Below are 14,972 nucleotides of genomic sequence, written 5' to 3'. Positions count from 1 at the left end.
CGTCAGAGGCGGAAGCGAGGCGGGGCGGGGCGTTGCGCGGGGCGCCATGGGGGGCTCGGCCAGCCTGCTGCCGCGCGAGGCGCTGCGCGAGTACCAGGTGGGAGGGGCACCGGGGGGGGGATCGGGGGCACCGGGGCCGGGGGGTCCGGGGGTCCGGTCCCCCGGGGCTGACCCGCGCTCTCCCCGCAGGAGCTGACGTTCCTGAGCAAGCAGGAGATCCTGCTGTGAGCACCGCCGGGGCCGCTCGGCGGCGGGCGGGAGGCCCGGCTGCACGGAGACAGGGGGCACGGGGACATGGGGGGCACGGGGGGGACAGGGGACATGGGGGGCACAAGGGCACGGGGACATGGGGGGCAGAGGGACACGGGGACATGGGGACACGGGGGATGGAGATGACATGGGTGACACAGGGACATGGGTGACACAGGGACATGGGGGGCACGGGGGGACAGGGGACGTGGGGGGCACAGGGACATGGGGGGCACAGGGGCACGGGGACACGGAGGATGGAGGTGACATGGGGGGCACGGGGGGGACAGGGGACATGGGGGGCACGGGGACATGGGGACATGGGGACACGGGGGATGGAGATGACATGGGTGACACAGGGACATGGGTGACACAGGGACATGGGGGGCACGGGGGGACAGGGGACGTGGGGGCACAGGGACATGGGGGGCACAGGGGCACGGGGACACGGAGGATGGAGGTGACATGGGGGGCACGGGGGGGACAGGGGACATGGGGGGCACGGGGACATGGGGACACGGGGGATGGAGATGACATGGGGGACATGGGGACATGGGTGACACAGGGACATGGGGGCACAGGGGGGACAGGGCACATGGGGGCACGGGGGAGACAGGGGACATGGGGGGCACAGGGGCATGGGGACATGGGGATGGAGGTGACATGGGGGGCACAGGGACATGGGGGGACGAGGCGCACGGGGACATGGTGGGCATGGGGATACAGGTGGTATAGGGGACACAGGGACAGGGGCTGTCCACCTCCGTGCAGCCCGGCTGGCAGGGAGACGGGGCATGGGGACGGGGGGGGACGGGGTACTTGAGGGACACAGGGGACTTGGGGGGCACAGGTGACATGGGGGCACGGGGACACGGGCTGTCCGCCCCCACGCAGCACGGGGAAGGCCGCCCGCGCTGCCCTGCCCGGGGCTGCCCCCGCTCCGCTCAGCGCAGCCGCCGCGTTCTGGCCTCTCCCAGTGCCCACAAGCGGTTCAGCGAGCTGCTGCCCAGGGAGCAGCGGGACAACGCCTGCTCGGCCCGCGTCCCCGGGAGCCGGGTCCTGACGCTGCCGGAGCTGCGGGTACGGCGCCTGGCCGGGCACGGGGCCCCTGCCGCTCCCCAGGGCCGGGCAGGGCCCTTTGCCCGCCGCCGTGCCGTGCTCTGCCCCCGATCGCCGCGCCAGCAGCCACCCCGGGAAGCCAGCAGACAGCTTCCACGTCCCTGCCGCGCCGCGGAGGGTCCCGCTGTCTGCCGGGAGGGAGCCGGCCCGGTGCTGCCCACCCTGCCCTGAGCCCTCCCTGCGTTGGCAGGCAAACCCCTTCCGGCACCGCATCTGCCGGGTGTTCTCCACCGCGGAGGACGGGGACGACAGCCTGTCCTTCGAAGACTTCCTCGACATGATGAGCGTCTTCAGCGACGCCGCGACCTCGGACATCAAATCTCACTACGCCTTCCGCATCTTTGGTGAGGCTGGGGGGCGGATGCCGTGTCCTGGGGTCCCCGCGCCTCGGGGGGGTGGGCAGGGACGAAGCCTTGTTCGCGAGGGCTGGCCGTGCCCTCGGAGCGCCCACGGGGACGGCGGCTTTAGGGGCTCCCTGTGGGAGCTGCTGGCTTGGCGCGGTGACGTGCAGCGAGGGGCGCGGCGTGGAGCCTACCCTGTCCCCAGGTCGCCCAGGCCCTCTCCTCGCCGAGCACGGGTGCTTGTGACTCTGGGTTGCTGTGGCCCTGCTGAAACGTGACTTTCCTCTCCCCAAAGACTTTGACGATGATGGGACCCTGGACAGAAACGACCTGGAGAAACTGGTGAACTGTCTGACGGGGCAGGGCGAGGAGTCCCGGCTAAGCAGCGCGGAGATGGAGCAGCTCATCCAAAATGTGAGGACCATCCGGCTGGGCACGGGTCTCTGCGTGGTCCCGGGCACAGAGCTCCCCGCTCACCCTTCCCTCCCCTCCAGATCTTGGAGGAGTCCGACATCGACAAGGACGGCACCATCAACCTCTCCGAGTTCCAGCACGTTGTCTCCCGCTCCCCGGACTTTGCCAGGTACCGTGGTCTGCAGCGGCGCAGCTTGTCGCGGGGACCCCGTCACTGGCGCTGGGGCACGGCTCTCGGTGGCGGTGTGGCAAGGCTCCCCGGGACGAGGCCTCCTGTAGCGGCAGCGGGAACCGCATCCCTGCCGGCTCCGCAGGGAGCCTCTCCCGCACAGGGCAGCGCTGCCTGCACGGAGCACTGGGCGCTCGCATGCAGCCTGCGCGTGACCCAGCGAGGAGGTGCAGAGCCGGTCGCGTCTCTTGCAGCTCCTTCAAGATCGTCCTGTGAGCGCCCTGTGGCTCTGCAGCAGAACCGCTCCTCCGGCGGTCGCAGCTCTCTGCAGTCTCAGACGTTTCCCCTTCCGCGCGCAGAGCGGCCGCGCTCCCTGCTCCTCGCCAGCCCGGCCGTGCCGCACCGTGCCTTAGGCAGGACCCCCTTCTGCTCCCGTCGCCGTGGCGGGCGTTCCCACAGCCTGCACAGCCGGGCCCCTGGGAAGCAGCCTTGCCCGCAGCCACTCTGCTCAGGATCAGATTTTAACTCGTTAGGAAAACGAGGGCAGCGCTGTGGGTGCGGGGAAGCACACAGAAGCGCTCCTGGCCGGGGGCCACGCTGCACCGGGCACAGCCCCTCTCTGCCCTCAGCACCGACTCGTGCCTTCCGCGAGCAGGCAGGGAGCTGCCTCCCCCTGCCCAGCCCCTGCCTGGCTCTGCCGGCTTCCGGGGGGCCTCCCTGCTGCAACGGGGACCCGTTTCTCTAAGCAATAACCCAGCCATGGACCCGTTTAAGCAATAACCCAGCCATGGGTCCGTTTCTCTAAGCAATAACCCAGCCATGGGTCCGTTTCTCTAAGCAATAACCCCTATCTGGATCTGTTTCTCTAAGTGATAACCCAGACGTGGACCAGTTTCTTGAACGATAACCCAGCTGTGGGTCCATTTCTCCAAGCAATAACCCCCATGGGGACCCTTTTCTCTAAGCAATAACCCAGCCATGGGTCCGTTTCTCTAAGCAATAACCCAGCCGTGGCTCCGCTCCTCGGAGCGATAACCCCAGTGGCACAGCGAGGTGCCGCCCTGGCAGCAGCGCCGTCGCCCCACGGCTGTGCGGGACGCAGGACGCCGTCCTCCCCGCCGGCGGGCACAGCCCCGCGGGCAGCGCAGCCAGGCTCGCCCCGCGCTGCCTTGGCACTGGCCGTGCGCCGGCCCTGCTCTCCTTCTCCTTCCCTCCTCTCCTTCCCTCCTCTGGCTCCCACTCAGCAGCTGCTCTGCCTGCCCCGGCCTCTTCCTCCCTCCGCTCCGCCGAGGACACAAATAAAGGGCTCTGGTTTCACCCCCCGCTCTGTGCCGCCTTTGTCTCGCTGCGGAGGGGCTGCTGCGGGCCGGGGCCACAGGGTGCTGGGGACGTGGCCGCCTGCCAGGCCCCTCTGCCCGGCCCCACGTCCCGCTGGGTGACAGCCCCGTCCGCCAGCCACCCCCTCCTCGGGAGCCGGGGGCTGTTCTCAGCGGCCCCGCACAAAGCGCTTGGCTCCGCGGCCAAAGGCACAAAGGGAAATCCAGGGCAGGCGAGCAGCCTCACACGGAATCACGCAGCCACCTCTGCTGCGGCCCTTGCTGTCTGTCCATCCGTCAGCGCCGGGGCCCTTCGTGTCTGTCCATCCGTCAGGCTCTGCCCAGGCCGGCTGCCCACCGTGGGCAGCGTCCGTGCCTGCGCCCCGCAGCCGCCCCGGCAGCGCGCCCACCGCCCCGGCCAGCCTCCGCGCGGAGGGCGATGGCTGGGCTGCGGCACCGCGTGCCGGGGGTCCGGCTCGCCCCGCGGGAGCCCCCGCGCCGGGGTGGGGTGGCTGGCAGCTGTCTGGGGGCACCGGCGCGGCCGTTTCTCACGTAGCCCTCGCTGCCGGCAGCGCCGGCCCTTCCAGCTGGGTGCCCCGCAGCCCCGACGCTATCTGCCCACCGCGGCCTGCGGCCATGTCTGCTGGCACGGCACCAGCCAACGCCTCCGGTGGCTTTTTTGATGTCCCAGAACAGGCTGGGCAGGAAGCTCGGTGCGCTGGTCCAGCCGCGAGCGAAGCAGCACCGGGCCCCCGGGGGGGCCTGCCCCGACACGCCAGCTCGGCGTGGAGCTCGCTGCTCCCCCAGCCCTGGGCTCACGCTGCCGGCGCTTCCCAGGCACCACCAGCCACGCACCGCAGGGCCCAGCCCTGGCCGTCACGGCGTCGGGTTCTGCGGCAAGGGGTCAGCCTGCAGCCGTGCGGGACGGGGACGAGGACCTGCCTGCTCCCGGGGCTGGCAGCGGGTCCCCACGCGCAGCACAACGCCCTGACCCTGGGGAAGGGGCTGCCACAGCCCCCCACCTGCCGCAGGCTGCTGAGCACCCAGCCCCAGGCACCCGCTTTTCCTCCTCCCAGTCACCTCTGCCTTCCTCGGCTTCTCGCGGTGCTGGGACGGCATCGCCCCATTGCTCTGCAGCCCCCCCCAGACTGCCTGCGGCGGCAGCCACCTTCACGTGTGGCCCCGAAACAGCCAAGCGCTGCCCAAGCTTGCGGGTGCACGGCCCCCCGACAGCGGGGTCACAGGGACCCTCGGTCCCAGCCCTGGGCAGCGTCACTGCCTGGGCACGCGGGCACCTCCCTGCCGGGCCCCGTCTGCCCCAGCCCAGCGTGCGGTCAAGCACACCAGGACGTCGCAGACTGCAGGAGAGCTGACTGCCAGCACAACCCTCCTCTTCTACACCATCCATCCATCCATCCATCCATCCATCCATCCATCCATCCATCCATCCATCCCTCCGTCCATCCATCCGTCCCCACCCAGGCAAGGAGCAGAGCTGACCGCCAGCACAACCCTCCTCTTCTGTCCCATCCGTCCACCCATCCGTCCGTCCCCACCCGGGCAGGGAGCGGCCGGACACAGGCAGGTTTCCCCCGATCGCAGTGTGAGCCGGACACGGGACGTGGTTCCTCTCCGCGGGGCCTGCGGGACGGTCCCGGACACGGCCCCGCGAAGGCGCCCAGCCCCGCCGGCGCACAGACAGGGCGGCACACACGCATCCAAAGGAGACACCTGGACTTTATATAAAAACCACAGACGTTTCTGCACACGCACATGGGGACGCGGGGGCAAGCCGCTGCCCAGCCCGGCGCGGGGCGAGCGCCGCTCCCCGCTCCCTCCCCGGGACACGATTCACATTTCCAACGTATTAAAAACGAACCAAGCACAGACACACAGCACATGCCGCGGGGCCGCTGCGCCGGCACCGCCCGGCCGCACGCGTGGCTCCGGGTCCCGCAGCCGACGTCACAGTGAGTCGGGGCGCGAGGGGGCTGCGGCCGCCCCCTCCTGCCCCCTGCATAGAGCGGGCCGGGGCCCCGCGGAGCCGGGGCCTGAGCCAGGTGCCATGTCCATCCCTGCGGTGCAGACACCGGGCTGGCGGAAGAGTCCCGCACGTCCCTGGAAGGCACGCAGCACCCCCGGCAGCCGGAGCCACCAGCACCGTCCCGAGGAGCGGGGCTGGAGCAGCCCAGGCGATGCCTGGGGGGCTCCCGGAGGAGCCGAGCCCCGACAGGACGAGGCGGGTGCCGCAGCAAGGCACGGGCTCCGGGCATGCACACACAGACGACGTGGACCCCAGCCACGGTGCCGTGGTCCAGCAAGGCTCAGCAGAGCAGAGGCGGTCGTGGGCGAGGGCTCGGCTCTCGGCCCCCTCACACCACCGAGTCCTGGATCTCGGAGCCCAGGCGCACCCGGGGTCTTTGGCAGGCGGGGGACACCTCCACGAAGCTGTCCCGGATGTGGAGGGGCCTCTTCTCCGACTCGGAGAAGGCGCGCGGGGGGCCCGGGGGCTCGTGCACGGGGGTGCTGACGATGTAGTTGTCCTGCAGGGCCTGGTAGCCCTTGTGCTCGGGCGCTGCGCTGGGCAGGCTGCTGCCGTTCAGGGGAAGGCTCTCCACCGGCTTGCGGGGCGGCTTCTGGTGCCGGCCAGGGTCGCCGGGCTCCAGCAAGGCTTTCATGCCGTCGCGGTGCCGGTGCAGGAGGAAGAGGACCAGCACAAAGACGGCGGTGGCGAAGAGCACGCACATCACCAGGAACTCCGTCCAGTAGGTCTTGCCGTCCAGCCGCGCCGCGGCGCTGCCCACCGCAGAGGTGCTCCGGGATGTGCTGACGGTCTCCAGGCCATCCCGGCCGGCGGGCACCTTCCTGCCGGGGTCCGGCGGCCCGTGGGCCAGCTCCTGCACGCCCACGCAGTAGCTGGCCATCAGCTTGCGGAAGCCCTCCTCCAGCGACCAGCACTCGTAGGTGCCCGCGCGCTCGGGGCTGCCCACCAGGATGAGGGCCCCGTCGGGCAGCACCAGGTAGGACGCGTTGACGGGCGCCCCGTCGTGCAGCCAGCGCCGCGAGGCCAGGTTGGAGAGGAGCCGGCACGGCAGCGGCCGCACTGCATTGGGCAGCAGCTGGATCCGCTGGCACGGGGTGCCCGAGGCTGCGGGGACACAAAACCCGTGGGGACGTCAGCGAGGCCGTGGGGGCCGCGGCGGGGGGCACGACGGCGATGGGGGTGCCTGGGGCGCGTGGGACCCCCCGGACGCCCCAGGCCAGCAGCGGCTGCAGCCCCAGGGGCAGCAGGCGCAGGAGCTCACCTGGGGGCAGGAGGATGCGGGGCCGGGGCTGGGAGGCGTTGGGCAGCGGGCAGAGCCGCTCCGTGTCAGCGTCCTCGATGTCCTGCGCCCAGAGCCTGGGGACAGAGAGGGGTCAGGGCAGCAGGGCACTGCGGGGTGCCGGGGGGTGCAAGGGGTGCAGCACTTACTGGGGGTGCGCCGGGGGGTGCAGGGTGGCCCTGCGGCAGGCGCCCCGGCTCCAGGCGCAGAAGGGGTCCCGCGCCAGCACGCACTCCCCGCAGCTGCGGTACAGGCTGCAGTTGGCGAAGGGCACCTGGGCCACCGCTGTGTAGGTGGCTGCGTAGACCAGGCCCTGCGGGAGGGGGCACAGCGGGGTCAGCAGGCGGCCCTGGCCCCGGCGCCGCGCAGCGGGGTCAGCTCCTGCACCCCCCCCCTCCTCCCCGGGTCCCCAACCCACGAGCAGGACCTGCCCCACGCAGGCTGAGCCCTCGGCGCTCCCCGCCCCCGCCCCGGTGCCCCCATGCCCGGCTCCTGCCTGGTCCGGGTCCAGCAGCAGCCGGAGAACGGGCTGGCCGGCGGGGAACAGGCGGATCTCCTCGATGATGTGCACCCCGTGGTCCACGCGCACAGCCTTGTGCAACCGGCCGTCGTCTGCAAACAGAGGGGCCGTGCTGAGCGGGGCGGGGGGCACCCCGCGCTCCGGCACCCGCCCCGCCGGCAGCCCGCGGCTGCACCCACCCGTGCCCAGGAAGAGGACGTCGTAGGTGCCGTGGAGGCCCTGCGCGCGGTGGACGCCGATCTGCTGGTAGCGCAGGCGGCTCTGCAGCAGCAGCGGCTGGCTGCGCACGGGGCTGTCCATCAGGAAGTGGTCCTTGATGAAGTTCAGCACCCGGTCCGGCATCTGGAGGGACGAGTTGATCTTCAGGTGCCGTGTGTGGCTGGTGATGCACTAGGGAGAGAGGCAGGGGCTCGGCAGGGGCACGGGGCAGCGGGCGGGCGGCCGTGGCAGCCGCCAGGACCAGGAGGGCGCGAGGGCCGGCGCTGTGCCCTGCGCTCGGGAGGTGCTGAGCAGGCACTCACCGTGCCCGGCCGGGGCTCCGGCACGGGGCCGGTGTCCGTGTACCACTGCTGCGTCTCGCGGTTCACCTCCTTGTAGAGCCCGCCGAAGGCTCGCTGCACGCTGCGCATGGGGAAGGCGCACACGGCCGAGCTGCCCAGGCCACCCTTGTTCCTGCCCGGGGAGAGGCAGAACCCGCAGCTCCGTCAGGCGCCCGGCTCCGCCGAACCCCCCGCGCGTGGCCGGCACCGACCCGCACCTCGCCGAGAGCGCTCCCGGGACCCCCGCCACCCCGCTCACCACTGCGAGGTGAAGACCCCGTAGAAGAGCGTCTCCCTCCAGCGCAGCTCCCCCGGGGTGAGCACGAAGACGTCCTGCAGCACGTTGAAGGGGAAGCCGTCCTCGGGGTGCGAGCAGAGCAGCTGTGCCTTCAGGAAGGTCGTCCAGCGCCGCTGCAGGACGCGCTCCCCGCCCTGGTCGCCCTGTGCGGCACGGCGGGTCAGGGCACGCCGCCACGGCTGCCCAGCGGGCGGGAGTCCCACCGGGCTCGGCGAGCGGAGCCGCGGTCGGTCTGTCCGCGCAGCAGCCCCGGGACCCCGGCAGAGCAGCCGTGACATCGGGAAGGTGCAAGCGAAGCAGCGTCCAAGGCAGCCAGGGGAAGGGAAACACAACCCGAGAGGAGGACGGGGCGCGTGTCCCCTCTGGTGAGGGGCAAAGGGGACGGGGAAGGGTCGCTGGCACCAGCGGGGCTGGCGGGAGCAGCAGGCTCGAGCCGCAGCCCTGGGCTGGGTGCTTCGGAGCCGTGACTGCCCCAGACGGGTCTCCCAGGGGCACCGGTCCCCTTCCGGGGTGTCCAGGAACGGGGGTCCGAGATGCACAGGGTGGTCCCACGCCCCCTCCCACCCGGGGAGTGACATCCTGGGCACGGCCCCCGCGCGCAGCCCCGCTGCCCCGCGCCCACCTTGCACACGCGCGCGATGCGGGAGACGATGGTGTTCTCGAAGTAGTCGAACTCCTTGCCGGTCTCGCTGAAGAAGAAGTAGACCTTGTCGTCGTCGCCCTCGGGGTTGCCGGCGGGCAGGCTCTCCCGCAGGTAGGCTGAGCCCACGAAGACGGGGTCTGGGGACACGGGCACGCTCAGCATCGCCGCGCCGCCCGGGCCGGCCCCTGTCCCCACACCCCCCGATCCCGGGGGACAGAGACCCCGACCCGGCGTGCCGGCCCTCACCCTGCAGCCAGCTGAGGGAGTTCTCTGTCTTGAGGGCGATGCGGCTCTCCTGGCTGCGGGAGATGGTGGGCTCGTTGCCCTGGAAGTTGCTGACAGTCCCGGCGTAGAGCTCGCCGTCTGCCAAAGAGACGCTCCCGCTGCGACGCGGCACACGCCACCCGGCACAGCCCGCGCGCCCGCCACGGTCCAGCCAGCCCGGCCGCGCGCTGCAGAGCGGGCGAGGGTCCCGGGGCCGCGTGCCTTACCGACCATGACGGCTGTGGACCGGTACTCGGGGTCGAAGGGGCAGCGTCCCTTCCCGTCCTCCAGCAGCACCTTCCCCGCCACGTCCCGCTCCAGGCTGAAGCGCTGCACATTCTGCAACGGGACTGGGCTGTGAGCCACCAGCACCAGCAGCGCCCGCCCCGGCGCCCGGGACCCCCGCCGCAGGGCCCCGGCGGGATCTGCGGCCCCCAGCCCCGCTCCCCGTGCTCACGATGTAGGCGCAGGCCGGGCTGAAGGCGCAGGTCCCGCAGGTGTAGAGGTGGGTGCTGTTCAGCCGCAGCAGCGTCTTGATGTAGTTGTGACAGTCTCTCTGCAGGGGCGAGGGGACCCGGCTCAGCCCTCCTGCCGGCACGCACGCGGCACGGGCACTGCCCGCTGTGGCCACAGCCCCCCGACGCCCGCCGGCCTCACCTGGGGGTCCTTGCCCTTGAACACGCACTGCCTCTTCTTCTCCTCATCCGCGCTCCACAGCAGCTGCAGAGAGGGGACGGTCACCGGGAGCCCCCGTCACCGGCTGCTCCCCACACGCCACCCCACGGGCCCCCGGCAGCAACGCCCTCCCCACCCTGACCGCGCTGGTGAGGCGGCCGCTGGGGCCAAGCACGCGGCGCGGGGACGGCCAGGCAGCTGCCGCACGCTGTCCCACGCGACGCCGAGCGTTCAGCGGCTCGCACAGACCCCGGCCGCTGCGGGGAGTGCTGCGGAGGGGACCCCTGCACCAGAGCTGGCTCGGTGCCCCCCTCCCCGCCGAGGGCAGCCCGGCCCCGGGGGCTCCGCGGTCCCGCACCGGGCTCGGCCCGTCCGGGGCTCACCCTGCGAGCCGGCGCGCCGGGCTGGAAGCGGCTGGTGTTGACAGCGAGGAGCAGCTCGCGTGCCCCCAGGTAGAGCGTGCCGCCGTCCGGGCTCAGCAGCAGGGCCGTGTAGTTGGACACGCCGGGCACCTCGAACCGCTGCACGACGCGCTCGGCGGAGTCTGCGAGGGAGAGCGACGGGCATCAGCCTGACGCAGCCCGCACGGGTCTGCACCGGACCCCCCGGGGCCCCGCGCCACCGCTCGCTTCCGGCCCCTCTGCCCGGCCTCGCACCTCGGCCGTGCTGCCCGGGCTGGAGCCGGCTCTCGCCGTGCGGTCAGACGCACGCAGCACCGCACCGCAGCGAACCGTGCACGGCCGCGAGAGTGCCCGAGGGCAGCCTCCACGCTGCTGCCAGCATGAGCCACTGCCCCGTCCCGGCCCCGGGGACGGCCCCGGGGCTCGGCCCTGCGGCGTGGGTGGCCCAGCCCAGCCCAGCCCCGTGGGGACCCCGAGCTCGTGGCAGGGTGAGCCGGGTGCCGGGAGCGGCCGCGTGCCCCGGCCCATGGGGCAGCCCACGCTGGGTGCCGGGGCAGCGGCCGCCGGCTGAGTCATGGCCGTCCCTCGTGGGTGGCTTGGCCCCGGAAGCCCTTCCTCTCCCGCAGCCGCTCTGAATCAGACGGGCCCGGCTGTGTCAGCGGGACACGTCGGGCTGACTCACGCTGCCAACTCCCTCACCCCTGACCCCCCACGCCCCGGGGACGCCCCGACCTTCCCCGACCCCCTGCCCGCTCCTGGATCCCTGCCGGCACGGCCCTGGGGCTCCAGCGAGCTCTGCTGGGTGCAAGTCGCCGCGAGGGCTCGAGGTGCTGCGGTGCTGGACCCCGCTCCTCTCCCCCCGCCCTGGCATCTCCCCCGTCCCCGGGCGCTCAGCACCGCCCCGCACCAGCTCTCCCGCAGCAGTGGGGGGGGCACGCCGACCCCCAGGGCACCCTCCTGGGAGGGTCCCCACGCCCCAGCCCCAGGGTGATGCCGCCCGCGGCGGGCACGGCCCGGTGCCCTGCACCCTGCAGAGCTGTCCCGGCCCGGGGAGCTGCGAGGGCCGTGCCGGGTGCCAGCAGACCTGTTGGGACAAGACCTGCTTCTTCCAGACAAACCTGCTGCGGGCACGGCCAGCGCTCCCGCGGAGCAGCTCGCCCGCCCGCCCGCTCCTCCCTCCCGCACGGCCGTGCTCCCCCGGACCAAACGCCGGGCGCAAGCCGCCCCCAGCCCAAGCCCCCCGCTCAGCAGCGGCGGGGGTCCAGGCTGGGACCCCCGGGCACCGCCCGCGAGCCGCAGCCCCTGCGGCCGCAGCAGCCCCTGCGGGCGGGCAGAGCTCGGGCAGAACCGGTCTGTGCAGGCAGGGCCGGGCCGTGCGGCTCGATGCGGCGCGGCGCAGCGTGGCACGACGCCCGCTGGGCCGTCCTGCTGCTCGCGGGCCTCCTGCCCAGCTCGGCGGGTCCCACATCTGCTGGTGCCACCACAGCCGCGGACAGTGGTCACGGGAGCACGTGGCGGGGCCACGTCCACGCCGACGAGCCGCAGCGCGCTGAGCCAGGGAGCTCCCAGCTGCCCGCGCCCGCTGCCAGGGCCGGCCCGGCCCAAACCACTGCACCCCCCCGGCTGCCCCGCCGGCGGCCAGCACGGGACCGGCTCCGCTGGCCGGCGGCAGCTGGATTTAGCCACCTTCCCCGGACACACGTGGGCAGCCCCACCACGCCACCGCCCCGGCGCCGGGTGACGGAGCCGACCCAGGAGCCGCTGGTGCGGAGCCCGAGCTGCCCGTGGAGCGTGCCCTGCGGCTCCCCCACCCCCCGCCAGCTGCCAGGGGCTCTCTGCAGGGCGGGGGGGGTCTGCAGGCCAGCCCCCCCCACGAGGGGCTCTGCCTGGCCGAGCAGCCTCCCGGCTAAGGGCAGCCCCTGCCCCAGTGCAGCCCCCTGCCCCAGCGCAGCCCCGAGCGCTGCCAGGGCCACGCTGCTGACGGGGGTCCCGGAGCCAGGCACAGCGCAGCAAGGGGCTGCAGCTGAGAGGGGAGGGGGTCCGCAGGCATCCGGCTGCCCCAACGAGGGTGAAACCGCACGGCAGAGCAGGGCAGGGCTCACCGCATCCCACGCTCGCACACGGTGCGGCCGCCACGGCTGCCCCGCGTGCGGGGACACGAGAACCCCCGGGCGCCCCAGCCCCGCTCACGCCCCCGGCGCGGGTCCTGACGCGGGGAAGCGTGACCCCCTGCTCCCCAGCTGCCATGCGCACAGCCCCGCAGCGACCCGCGGCTCTGCCCGCTCCGAGCGGCGTGTCCCTGCGCCCTGCGTCCCCGGGCAGCACGGCTGTCCTGGACCTGGCCCCACGGCGGGACACGGACCCCAGCCCCACGGTGGGACACGGACCCCGGCCCCACGGGAGGACTTGGACCCCAGCCCCACGGCGGGACACGGACCCCGGCCCCATAGTGGGACATGGACCCCAGCCCCACGGCAGGACTTGGACCCCGGCCCCATGGCGGGACACGGACCCCGGCCCCATGGTGGGACACGGACCCCGGCCCCACGGCAGGACTCAGGCTCTGGCCCCACGGCAGGACTTGGACCCCAGCCCCACGGTGGGACATGGACCCCGGCCCCACGGCAGGGCTCGGATCCCGGCTGCAGCCCGGGTGGGCTGCGCAGCCCACCACCACCAGTTTTCCCCAGGCGTTTCCCCGCCGCCCCGTCCCACGGCGTGCGCAGCCCGGGGGCGTCCGGGGAAGCCCGGAGGCGGTCCCGGAGGGGGTCCCGGAGGGCCTGGGGGGTCGCAGGGGGGCCCCGGGGGGGGGTTCTGGGGGGGCCGGGGGAGCCCGGGGGGGTCCGGGGGTCCCGGGGGAGCCCGGGGGAGCCCGGGGGGGGGTCCCGGGGGGGGTCCCGGGGGGGTCCCGCGGGACGCGGCCACTCACCGTAGGGCAGGCTGACCCTCGGGACGGGCTCCTGCGCCGCCGCCAGCAGCACCGCCGCCAGCAGCGCCTGCGCCAGGGCGGGCAGAGCCGGCCGAGCCGCCATCCCGGGCCGGGCCGGGCCCGCCGCCTCCCGCCGGGCGCTGCGACCTGCGGGGAGAGAGCGGCTCAGCGGGGCGGCCGCGGGGAGGGGCCACGCGCCGAGCCCGGCCCCGCCGCACCGGAGCCCCGGGCGGGCGGGCGGTTCGGAGGAGGAGGCGGCCGGTTCCCCGCCGGCACCGGGACCGCCCCCGCCCCGCCCCGCCCCGCCCCGGGCAGCGGCCGCGGGTCCCGGCCCGGGGGACACGGTGCTCCGGCCCCGGCAGCCGCGGGGGTCCCCGCACCCACACACCACCCCCCCCGCCGAGCTGGGAGCAACGGCTGTGCCGGGGGTGTCTGTCCGTCCCGGGGGTGTCTGTGCCGGGGGTGTCCGTCCTGGGGGGATCTGTCCCATGGACATGTGTCCCAGGGGTGTCTGTCCCGGGGTGTCTGTCTGTCCCGGGGGTGTCTGTCCCATGGACATGTGTCCCAGGGGTGTCTGTCCCGGGGTGTCTGTCTGTCCCAGGGGTGTCTGTCCCATGGACATGTGTCCCAGGGGTGTCTGTCCCAGGGGTGTCTGTCTGTCCTGGGGGTGTCTGTCCCATGGACATGTGTCCCAGGGGTGTCTGTCCCGGGGGTGTCTGTCTGTCCCAGGGGTGTCTGTCCCATGGACATGTGTCCCGGGGGTGTCTGTCCCATGGACGTGTGTCCCAGGGGTGTCTGTCCCGGGGGTGTCTGTCTGTCCCGGGGGTGTCTGTCCCGGGGACACCCTGGCCCGAAGGCTGCTGCCGGACGCCGTGGCCGTGCTGGCGGTGCTGCTCCGGCTCCCACAGCCCCTCGGCTCAAGCTCCCCTCCGTCCCCGCTCGCTCAGGGGCTCTCCCCGGCCGCCCCGAGTGCTGGGGGCTGGGGTCTCTGCGGGGGGCCGTGGCCCCTGCCCCGGCACAGCCCAGCGCTCCCTGCCCACCCCGGGGAGCGATGGGCTCCCACGGCCCCGGCGGGCAGCAGGACGCCCATGCCAGCCCACCCGGGGGGCAGAGCTCGCTGGCACGGTGTCGGCTCGGGGCACGGTCCCTGCCAGCCCCAGCGGCCTGTCCCTGGGGGTCCGGGGGGAGCGTGGGGATCACGGTGCGGGCAGGGCAGCGTGGGGATCACGGTGCGGGCAGGGCGGCGTGGGCACGCCGCCGAGGGCAGTGCTGGGCAGGACCGGCTGCCCGGGCCCACGGTGGGCTCTGCACCCCGGCCAGGGTGCGGGGGTTGCTCGCAGCCCCCCGGCAGAAGCATTTGCAGACCCCAGAGAACGGCCGGCTCGTCCAGCGGCCGCCATGGCAACGTGTTATTAATGACAGCTGCTGATTTTGCCATGGCAACGGGGGGAAAGGGTCTCTCCTCGCAGCAGGCAGTGATCCTGGGGCCGGGGCTGCCCCCGCTGCTGCCCTCCCCGCGCGGGGCAGGGCTCCACGACGCCCAGCTCCGCTGGTGCCCCCGGCCGTTGCCACCCCGCCGGTGGGCCCCCCGTGAGCCCCTCGCCCGGGAGAAGCGCACCCCACGCCCCCGGCATGGCTGCGCCCACGCTCCCCGGCTCTGCCCGCTCGGCGCTGCCGGACGGTGCCCGCTCCCCGGGCCGTACCTGGCACCGAGGGGCTGGGGTGGCGGCGGTGCCCCTGCCTCCCTCCGCGGCTCGGCTCGGCTCGGCTCG

General features: G+C 73.6%; 2 protein-coding genes across 3 annotated transcripts; one reads left to right on the top strand and one right to left on the bottom strand.

Annotated features, from left to right (window-relative positions):
• Positions 1-21: 21 nt before the first annotated feature.
• On the top strand, positions 22-3,609 carry CIB1 (calcium and integrin binding 1). Of its 2 annotated transcripts, XM_075431601.1 has the most exons (7): positions 22-97; positions 190-224; positions 1,227-1,329; positions 1,559-1,712; positions 2,005-2,123; positions 2,204-2,292; positions 2,547-3,609. In XM_075431601.1, the coding sequence occupies exons 1-7, from the start codon at positions 47-49 to the stop codon at positions 2,566-2,568; spliced, it is 573 nt and encodes a 190-aa protein (XP_075287716.1). In that variant the 5' UTR covers positions 22-46; the 3' UTR covers positions 2,569-3,609. The 2 variants fall into 2 exon arrangements, with proteins under 2 accessions (XP_075287716.1, XP_075287715.1); XM_075431600.1 differs by lacking the exons at positions 22-97; positions 190-224 and having other exon boundaries at positions 1,087-1,329.
• Positions 3,610-5,327: 1,718 nt separating this feature from the next.
• On the bottom strand, positions 5,328-13,318 carry SEMA4B (semaphorin 4B). The gene is made up of 14 exons (XM_075431591.1): positions 13,201-13,318; positions 10,254-10,414; positions 9,853-9,915; positions 9,653-9,751; positions 9,423-9,534; positions 9,178-9,294; positions 8,911-9,068; positions 8,250-8,431; positions 7,973-8,123; positions 7,631-7,841; positions 7,428-7,543; positions 7,081-7,244; positions 6,914-7,008; positions 5,328-6,756 (listed from the first exon to the last, which is right to left on the bottom strand). Exons 1-14 carry the CDS (start codon positions 13,301-13,303, stop codon positions 5,981-5,983), a joined length of 2,508 nt encoding a protein of 835 aa, XP_075287706.1. The 5' UTR covers positions 13,304-13,318; the 3' UTR covers positions 5,328-5,980.
• Between the last annotated feature and the right edge of the window lie 1,654 nt (positions 13,319-14,972).

This window comes from Opisthocomus hoazin, chromosome 10 (assembly GCF_030867145.1).
Source record: "Opisthocomus hoazin isolate bOpiHoa1 chromosome 10, bOpiHoa1.hap1, whole genome shotgun sequence".
In the NCBI taxonomy this organism is placed as follows: Eukaryota; Metazoa; Chordata; class Aves; order Opisthocomiformes; family Opisthocomidae; genus Opisthocomus; species Opisthocomus hoazin.
Note: the sequence above shows the minus strand (reverse complement) of the source record. Positions and strands in the feature narration are given on the sequence as shown.

Excerpts from the sequence above, each read along its gene's own strand:
- CIB1 (XM_075431600.1), top strand. The coding sequence starts at position 1,105 with ATGGGGGCACGGGGACACGGGCTGTCCGCCCCCACGCAGCACGGGGAA. Across the intron at positions 1,330-1,558 it reads TGACGCTGCCGGAGCTGCGG|GCAAACCCCTTCCGGCACCG; the intron begins GTACGGCGCCTG and ends CTGCGTTGGCAG. Across the intron at positions 1,713-2,004 it reads CTACGCCTTCCGCATCTTTG|ACTTTGACGATGATGGGACC; the intron begins GTGAGGCTGGGG and ends CTCTCCCCAAAG.
- SEMA4B (XM_075431591.1), bottom strand. The coding sequence starts at position 13,303 with ATGGCGGCTCGGCCGGCTCTGCCCGCCCTGGCGCAGGCGCTGCTGGCG. Across the intron at positions 10,415-13,200 it reads GAGGGTCAGCCTGCCCTACG|ACTCCGCCGAGCGCGTCGTG; the intron begins GTGAGTGGCCGC and ends TCTCCCTCGCAG. Across the intron at positions 7,842-7,972 it reads CGGAGCCCCGGCCGGGCACG|TGCATCACCAGCCACACACG; the intron begins GTGAGTGCCTGC and ends CTCTCTCCCTAG.